A 10,000-nucleotide genomic window follows, 5' to 3' on the forward strand; every position below is an offset into this window, starting at 1 on the left:
TGCATTAGAGTGGTTGAAACCATTGCCCATATCACGAACGAATGCCCTAGGCTTGTCTAAAACCATTACAGGTTGTGGCGACACGACCAGGTAGCAAAAGTGCTACGTTGAGGGTGGAGAGAGAAGTGCTCTCCTCGAGTGAGTTTATTGAAGGGTGGGTGAAATAATCGAGGAAACCCACTATCCGAGATTTCCCTGAACACCAAGAGCAAGTGCCCTCTCCATTTCCTTCTCCGACCTAGAGAGGCGCCATTCACTCTTGCCATTTTCGCAACCTTCACCCACCTTTCAATAAACTACTCGAGGACAGAACTTCCCTCTCCACCCTCAATTTCCTTTTCAAGTGAAACTTGAAGAAGTCAACGATAGCTCTACCAAAGAATAATAATATAATAATATAATAATAATAATAATAATAATAATAATAATAATAATAATAATAATAATAATAATAATAATCCTTTCTACTAAAGACACAAAACCCGAAATTTTAGAGGAGTGGGTTAGTTGATTACATTGACCCACAGTGTTCAGCTGGTGCTTATTGCATCAAGCCCGAAAGGATGGAAGGCGAATGCATAAGGTCTGCAATTTTGAGGGGAGGGGCAAATCAGTGACATCGACCCCAGTGCTCGACTGGTATTTATTTTATAGACCCCGAAAGGATGAAAGACAAAGTCAACTTCAGCAGAATTTGAACTCAGAACGGGAGGATGGAAGAAATGCCACTGAGCATTTTGCCCGAAGCACCAACGATTCTGATAATTCACCACCATAAATGATGATGATGGTTTCCAGCATAGGCTTAAAGACATAAGTTTGGGGAAAAGAAGCGATCGATTATACATACTGATACCCACTACTGGACTGGTAATTATTTTATTGGTCTCAGGCGCAGGAGTGGCTGTGTGGTAAGTAGCTTGTTTACCAACCACATGGTTCCGGGTTCAGTTCCACTGCGTGGCACCTTGGGCAAGTGTCTTCTACTATAGCCTCGGGCCGACCAAAGCCCTGTGAGTGGATTTGGTAGACGGAAACTGAAAGAAGCCCGTCGTATATATGTATATATATATGAGTGTATGTGTGTCTGTGTTTGTCCCCCTAGCATTGCTTGACAACCGATGCTGGTGTGTTTATGTCCCCGTTACTTAGCGGTTCGGCAAAAAGAGACCGATAGAATAAGTACTGGGCTTACAAAAGAATAAGTCCCGGGATCGAATTGCTCGATTAAAGGCGGTGCTCCAGCATGGCCGCAGTCAAATGACTGAAACAAGTAAAAGAGTAAAAGAGAGTAAGATCGAAAAGCAGAATAGACCGGCAACGACTGCTTCTCTGAAGGATTTCGGTGAATCCCGCTTCTGTATTATTAAAGAAATGATTGTAAGTTTCTTTTCTTTTTTTTTATATCTTACTTGATAATCTCCTTAGGTTCGTAAGCTTTTGAAATATAGAAACTACTGGATGCTGTTGCCATTGTCAACAAAAGTTTGGAGTTCCCTGTTTTGTCAGCTTCCTCTTCGAATGACTCGTAGAGTTCCTAAAATTAGATTAAAACAAGAGTTATTAAAAACAGAGAAGGACCAACAAAATTTATGTTAAAAGATTTGCTGGCAGACGATACACAGGTGCAGATATTTGAGATTACCCACCCACTTCGATTTATCACTCGGTAACTTGAAATCGATTTCAGGTTGCCACCTCAAAACATCGCATTAGTAGTAGTAGTAGTAGTAGTGGTGTTGATGTTAGTTGTAGTAGTAGTCATAGTGGTTATGATGTTAAGTTGTTGTAGCAGTAATTGTGATGATAGTAGCAGTTTTTTTAGACTTGATAATTGTGGTGGTGGTGGTGGTGGTGGTAATAGTAGAAATAGTGGTGGTGGTGTAATTAATTCAATTTAGTTTTGACAGATGATGTAGTTTACTTGAAGCTTTGCAGAATATGTAGAAAAGCAGTGTTGTAGAATGTGATAACAATACAGATAGAACATTGGATATAAAAAGTAATAATAATAATCATGCTATTGAAATGTTACGTTTGAAATATTTAAATAGTCCTGATATTTCAAGTTAAAACCCCCTTCAAAAGCTTTAAAGAGCGGAGACAGAGAGAGGGAGGGAGAGAGAGAAGGGGAGAGAGGGGTATGAATTTCGTATCTACACAGTTGGAGCGTGAAGAATCCCACTTATCAACAAAACACACGCGTAATCTCGCTTTCCTCAACCATGTCTCTCTAAACTTTGCAAAGGAGTTTTAACTCGAAATATCAAGACCAATTAGCTATTTCTTAAGTAGTGAATTTTCTGAGCCATTAGTGCGAGTTTGAGCGTTTAGAGTTCAAATTTCGCCAATGTCAACTTTGCCTTATATCCTTTCAGGGTCTATAAAGAAGTAACATTCCAGGGCGGTCAATTAGTGGTATAGTTGGAAGGACGGGTAAGACGAATTGCGATATCTGTTTCAGCTCTTTGCGTTCTCACAGGAGCGCATGTGACGACACTGGTTGCCAAAGCGCATGAATCCGAGTTAAAGATCTTTCCATTAGGTAAACATAAATATCACGCAGAGAGAAGACTTGAATGCTGGTCTTCTCCAGAAAAAAAGACAAAAAAAAAATGAACAAAGTAAAATCTTTGTGAGTCCTAGACTTACATTGTGCAGATGAACGATAAGCCTTGACCGACGGAAAACCGCCCCACCACTAATTCAATATTTCTCTGGTAAGATTTCACTAACGTTTTTATTAATCGGGGCGGCGAGCTGGCAGAATTATTAGCACGCCGGGTAAAGCTTAGCGGCATTTCGTCCGTCTTTACATTCTGAGTTCAAATTTCACCGGAGTCGATTCAATAAAATAAGCACCATTTGAATTCTGGGTCGATGTATACGACTTGCACTCTCTCCACGAAATCGCTGGCGGCCTTGTGCTAAAATTTGAAACCAATATCATTGCCATTGCTATTTTTGATATCTCATGTTTTGTCTGCATTGCTTTCACCTTGCACGCCACTTTCTCGTTCTATTTTGTATTTACCCTTAGTTTTTTTCTGCTTTGTTAGCTTGTTGCATACCTTTCTTAAGCTATATATGCAAAGGCCATATTTGGTGATGAATGATGGAATTTCTAGAAATTATCTTCGTTGTTGAAGTTTGACTTTCCGTGTTATTTGGAGAACACCTTGCTAATATTTGGAAAGATTTCGTTACAAATGTGATGGCATTTATATATTACAGTTTCAAAGCCGTAAAGTAAAATGTGAACTAACATTGCAAATAAAACTTCATCTTACTCTCGGATATTGTTTAGAAAATATTATCTTGAATTGTTAAAAATATTTTCAAAGGTATTCGTCAAATATGATACTATCACTCTTTCACTTCCTCTTTTTCTCTCTTTTACACTTTCGTTAATATACTCAATTTTTTTCTCCTTTCACACTCAGTCTCTTAGTGTCTCTCTCCTCTCTGTCTCTCTCGTTGTTTCTGTTTCTTTATATTTTCGTTCCTTTATTTCTCTCATAAATATTTACCATTCGTACTCTTCTTCGCTATCACACTCACACACGCATACTTCTGGGATGTTTTCGGTTTGAATGGCAGTTTTTCTAGTTGTGTCATATGAAATTGTCACCCATAATTATGACCCTAGAATCGATCTATTGCATTTCAATCTGTTTTAGGATTAGGGTTAGGGTTAGGGGTGGGGGGAAGGGTATAGTTTTTCTTCAGAAACGTAAATAAACCCAATCTGTTTCTTAAACGAGGGACATATTCATACGGCACAGAATGTTTTCACCACAATAGACGTCATTGGTTGGTTGAAATTGCTGAAATTGAAGAAAAAAACAACAAATATCTTACAAACTATAGAATTTTCTCAATAAAGCCAAGAGAAAAAGATGTTTTATAAACACATTTTACCAGTATACGAAGTTTAAAAGTGTTTAGTTACGTGGAAATTATTTATAAAAAGTGCCGTTCAAACCGAAAAGATCCCACTTTCGTTAATATACTAATTTTTCTTCCCCTCTCACACTCAGTCTCTTAGTGTTTCTCTCCTCTCTGTTTCTATCGTTGTCTCTGTTTTTTATATTTTCGTTCCTTTATTTCTCTCATAAATATTTACCATTCACACTCTTCTTCGCTGTCACACTCACACATGCACACTTCTGTTTTGTCACTGTTACATATACACATACACATGTACACATGCTCATACTTACACACATACTCGCTCATGAACACATACACACATACACAACATTTTCTCTCTTATTGTCCCTTTCACTTTTTCCAATATTCACTCCTCCTTCCGTTTCCATCCTCCTTTTTACCTCCACTTCTCTCTCTTGTACAAATTTAAGCGCATACGCACAAATGCACACAGAGGTGCACGCAGATGAGCGTATCTCCACTCTCTCGAGCCAGTGAGAGAAGTTTTATATGATAGTCTGACCTCCTCAAAATAGCAGCCAAATTTCCCCTAAGTCACATCTTACTATCTTAAGACAAAGGGTACTTAGCGTAATGTAGCCCTACATACACTATTTCAGTAAACACTATTTCAGTAAACAAAATGGTGTTACCATAGCTAGAAAGACTTTGATTACAGGTCTGCTGAGCCACAGTTGACCTGTAACTGAATAACTACTGTTTCCACTCTTCTCTATACCTTTTACTCTTTTACTTGTTTCAGTCATTTGACTGTGGCCATGCTGGAGCAGCGCCTTTAGTCGAGCAAATCGACCCCAGGACTTATTCTTTGTAAGCCTGGTACTTATTCTATCGGTCTCTTTGCCGAACCGCTAAGTTACGGGGACGTAAACTCACCAGCATCGGTTGTCAAGCGATGTTTGGGGACAAACACTAACACACAAACATATACACACACATACGCACACGCACACACACACACACACACCACACACACACACACACACACACACACACACACTCATATATATGCATATATATACGATGGGCTTCTTTCAGTTTCCGTATACCAGATCCACTCACAAGGCTTTAGTCGGCCCGAGGCTATAGTAGAAGGTGCCACGCAGTGGGACTGAACCCGGAACCATGTGGTTCGTAAGCAAGCTACTTACCACACAACCACTACTACACCTATAGAAACATTATACAAAAAAACATCACAATACAAAGGGACACTCAAAGATGGTCTACCAACCTTCATGAGGAAAGTGTATAAGGGTTTATCCGACGCTTTACTGCCTCTGGTTCCTGGAAATTCCCAATCCATATCCAAACCATCGAACTTGTATCTGCAATAGACGCACCAACACATTAAAGTAACTGATGAAATAGAAAACTAATGAAATATAAACACAAGTGAAATAAACAAAAATGCAAACAAAACACTAATAAAGCGTAAATGTTAACGTAAAATCAGCCGTCAATGCAAGCAGTCCAACAGCACACACATGCACTCACACACATACAAGCAATTCTTGAAACACAAAGACAAAAAAAAAAACACATTGGTTTAGTGCTGAAGAATTGCTCAAATATTTCGGGGTTTTGATGCAGGGTTCTTCATAAAATATAAAAATATAAAATTACAGAAATAAAAAAAAAGAGAAGCAAAAGAATAAGAAACGGTCCTCTCACTTCCGAAGATATGTAATAACGTTTTTCACCCAAATTCGAATATTTTCTTTGTTCTTAACCACTGGCAAAAATGGTTTGGAACCAATTTTCCAACCTCCTACTGCCATCAATATCTTTAGCTTCGGGTTGACAGTTTTCAACGCCATCGTTCTTTTATACAAGCCTGAAATTGAAGACGAAAAAAAAAAAAAGGTAATAATGGTCTGTTGATATGAATAAAAAGGCAACCCAGTGCCATGAACAAGCCTTGCTAAACAAGAACAATGACAAATGTAAAGCTGTCGGAAAAAGAACTTTGGAACCAGCTGGGAATGTTCCCGGTTACTGATAAGAATAATTCGGAATAGAGGGTTTCTTAATGAGGCCCATATTCAGACAATCAGGAAAAGTCTCCGTAGTAGTGGTAACCTCGAGGAGAATAATGTAGGTAAAGATCAGCGAATGCGTAGGCAAGGTGGATTTGTAGTAGAGGAGAGGCCGGCCAATCGATATAATGTAAGAAACCCTGTATTACAAGAGGATATGACCAAAGAACAGAGAAACCTCAGGATAAGACTCGAATATATAATAGTTACAAGAAAGAGACCAAGCCGGTGAATTTGAGAAGCTTCGACCGTAACACTGTGAAACGCACAAAAAGTCGATGAGATTCTGAAATGCATTCTGACAAAAGATTTAACGGAAACTAGGGACTTGATCAGATCCGCTTCAATTTTAATAGGTGAACTAGTTGGAAAGAAAGAGGAAAGCAGACGGACAGAAGGAGCCATGGTGGAAGCGGAGAACTGAAAGCGATATTAAAACTTTGCGTAAAGATTTGAGTCGCATAGAAGAATAGGCCAAAGAGCAATGGGAAAATGCTAAAAAAGGTGCAAAGACATATCTTGATGCAAAATACCAAAATAGAAAAGAAAGGGTTCAAAACTGTTATGACACCCTAAAACAACGTGTGCGGATAAAAACATTAAAGGCGAACCCCTACACTGATCGCATACAACAGTTCCAGCAAACCCGGTTATTCTCAAATAACCAGAGGTAGTTTTTTAAGAACTTAGTAGGAGATACAGAAGATAACATATCTCTTGAATCATAGGAAACCCGCCAGTTTTTGAATAACATACGGGGGCAAGAAGTTTTCCACAACTATGGTGCTGAGTGGTTTCCTCTCGTGAGATCCGATCTCCATCACCCGGAGGTTCCACAGCAGGACCATGTGCGCATAATAACGGAAGATGTATTGAACAGGTATCAAAACTGCGAAACTGGAAGGCAGCAGGACTAGACGGAATTCAAGGCTACTGGCTCAAGGGGTTTAGGTTAACGCAAGAGAATTACGTTGTAATTAGACAATTGCCTGCAGAGTGGTGCAGGTCTGGAGTGGATGGTAGAGGTAAAAACAACATTGTTAATGAAAGATCAGTCAAAGGGCAATGAGGTTGGCAATTACCGGTCCATTGATTACTTTAACCTCCTATGGAAAGTGCTAATAAGCATCCTCGCAGGGAAAATATATACGTTCCTTGCGGAAAACAATTTACTTCCAGAAGGTCAAAAGGGATGTCGAAAAGGATCCAAGGCACCAATGACCACCTTGTGATAGACAAGGTTGTAATGAAGAACTATAAACGGTACCAAAAAACTTGTGCATGACCTGGATAGACTTTAAAAAGGCTTACGACATGTTGCCGCATTCGTGGATTTTGGAAGTACTCGATATGTGTGGAATAGCTTAAAACGTGTGTGCACTGATTAAGAACAGCATGCCTAGTTGGAAAGCATGGTTTTTCTGTAACAACCAGCACTTAGCCGAGGTAACAAACAAGAGTCTCCCTCGAAGAGGTATCTTCGAGGGAGACTCTTGTTCACTTTTGTTATTTGTTATAGCCTTGATCCCACTTTCTGTGGTCATACACAAAGTCAACGCGCACTATGAGCTGAGAAAGAATGGATGATTTAAAACTTCATGCATGATTTAAAACTGTTCGCAAAAACAGAGCCTGAAATGGAGAGGCTGGTTGAGACTGCGCAGATGTGCAGCAAGGATATAGTCAGATGTATGTGGCCATGCTAGAGCATTATCATCATTACAATAAAAAAGAAATAAAAAAATGAAAAAATCAACAATTGTGTTCTTACCATCGGGGCCTAGATCATTCCAGTTATTGGGTTTCAGATCCTTCCCATCCTTAGTGATGTCAACAAAGGCAAATATAAGATGAGAGCAAAGGAATGGATCAATGTATTCAGGCCAAAATTTCCCGACCCCAGGACGGGCATTGGCCGAGCTACTGTAATAACAAAAGATGCTCTTTCCACTGGCTTCTACTACAATGACAAATAAACAGACAATATAACAGTTGGAACAAATGGCATTGTGTAAATACTTAGCAATTAAGTGTTACATTAAAACTTAACGTTTTTCGTTTTTTTCTTACCGTAATCTCTTTCTTTTCTTTTTCTCTCCATTATTTATTCTTGAAACATATTAGATCATTGATACTCCAAAGATTTAAACTTATCTAATTAGTGAACTCTATTACAGGGCTATGCAAAAGGTAGTCCATTGAAGTATTCTCTGTGAGGGCATCAGACCTTTTCTGAAAGTTTTTCACTTTTAATATATTGCAATTTGCTAGTGTATAAGACGCATTTTCGCATTAGACGAATCCATATTTTATTAATATATTTTACGAAAAAACAAACAAAAAAAATCAAATTTATTATGTGTCATCACATACTCGTTGGTTTCACCTTTTGGCACAAGGCCAGCAATTCAAGGGGAGGGGTAAGTCGATTACAAGGACCCCAGTGTTCAACTGGTACTTATTTTTATCAACCCGCAAAGAATGAAAGCAAAGTCGACCTCGGCGGAATTTGCACGTAGAACTTAGACAGTCGAAATACCTATTTCTTTACTACCCACAAGGGGCTAAACACAGAAGGGACAAACAAGGACAGACAAACGGATTAAGTCAATTATATCGACCCCAGTGCGTAACTGGTACTTAATTTATCGACCTCGAAAGGAAGAAAGGCAAAGTCGACCTCGGCGGAATTTGAACTCAGAACGTAACGGCAGACGAAATACGGCTACGCATTTCGCCCGGCGTGCTAACGTTTCTGCCAGCTCACCGTCTCACATCAGAAACTAATTGAAAGATATTTTAAAGTGATTTTAAGAGGAAAATGTATGATTCTGTACTTGTAAATACAATGCTGTGACAGTAAACGGGAATAAATTATGAAACCATAAATTTGTCATGTATAAGGCGTAGGAGTGGTTGTGTGGTAAGTAGCTTGCTTGCCAACCACATGGTTCCGGGTTCAGTCACACTGTGTGGCACCTTGAGCAAGTGCCTTCTACTATAGCTTCGGGCCGATCAAAGCCTTGTGAGTGCATTTGGTAGATGGAAACTGGAAGAAGCCCGTCGTATATATGTATATATATATATATATATTATATATATATATATATATATATATATATATATATATATATATATATATATATAATATATATATATATATATATATATATATATATTATATATATATGTGTGTGTGTGTGTGTATGTATGTTTGTGTGTCTGTGTTTGTCCCCCCAACATCGCTTGACAACCGATGCTGGTGTGTTTACATCCCCGTAACTTAGCTGTTCGGCAAAAGAGACCGATAGAATAAGTACTAGGCTTAACAAAGAATAAGTCCTGGGGTCGATTTGCTCGACTAAAGGCGGTGCTCCAGCATGGCCACAGTCAAATGACTGAAACAAGTAAAAGAGTAAAATTACGTTGTACGAATACCTTGTTTCAACTTCATCGTCTTTGAGATCATCTGTATAGTTTGGGCAAGATAATTACCATACAGGATGTAAAACTTTCATTTCTGGCTGTAATGTATTGTGTTACGGCGATCGGCCACCGGGGTTTTGTACCACCGCTCTGGTATTGTTGTCATCTACTTATGGCTAATAACAAACAGGTGGACGAAAGTTTAACGTTCCTTTCATCTTTTTAGGAGAATTTTCACTTAGTTAATTAAAAAAATGTTTCTTAAAGGTAACACAATTATTAAATAATGTAAAAGCACTGTTTAGTTGAAACTTGGCTGCTATTTGAAGCAGTCCGGGTGACCATGTAGAGGTTCTTTCTTGGTTCGTTTGGCACTGAGTAGATACTACAGGAAAATTTGTTGCTGTAAGCGATGGGAGTAATTTTGGGTTGGCCAGTATTTCATTGATTTTTACCTCCGAGTATAACTGACTTTCATCTCTGTGTGCTATTTCTCCGTTAGGAAGAGTTACCACTTACAAACCACCGCACTTCTCTAATCAATGCATCGGATTTATCACTTATTCTCTTAATACGCCTGG

General features: G+C 38.8%; 1 protein-coding gene across 1 annotated transcript in view; it reads right to left on the bottom strand.

The window, feature by feature from the left end:
• Window positions 1-10,000, bottom strand: part of LOC115217596 (chitinase-like protein 3) — a 29,296-nt gene that overhangs the window by 13,636 nt on the left and 5,660 nt on the right. The window contains exons 3-6 of the mRNA XM_036507005.1: window positions 7,765-7,953; window positions 5,629-5,791; window positions 5,189-5,282; window positions 1,413-1,537 (exon numbers count right to left, since the gene is read on the bottom strand). Coding sequence (XP_036362898.1) covers window positions 1,413-1,537; window positions 5,189-5,282; window positions 5,629-5,791; window positions 7,765-7,953 — 571 coding nt within the window. The remainder of the gene's footprint in view (window positions 1-1,412; window positions 1,538-5,188; window positions 5,283-5,628; window positions 5,792-7,764; window positions 7,954-10,000) is intronic.

This window comes from Octopus sinensis, linkage group LG11 (genome assembly GCF_006345805.1).
Source record: "Octopus sinensis linkage group LG11, ASM634580v1, whole genome shotgun sequence".
In the NCBI taxonomy this organism is placed as follows: Eukaryota; Metazoa; Mollusca; class Cephalopoda; order Octopoda; family Octopodidae; genus Octopus; species Octopus sinensis.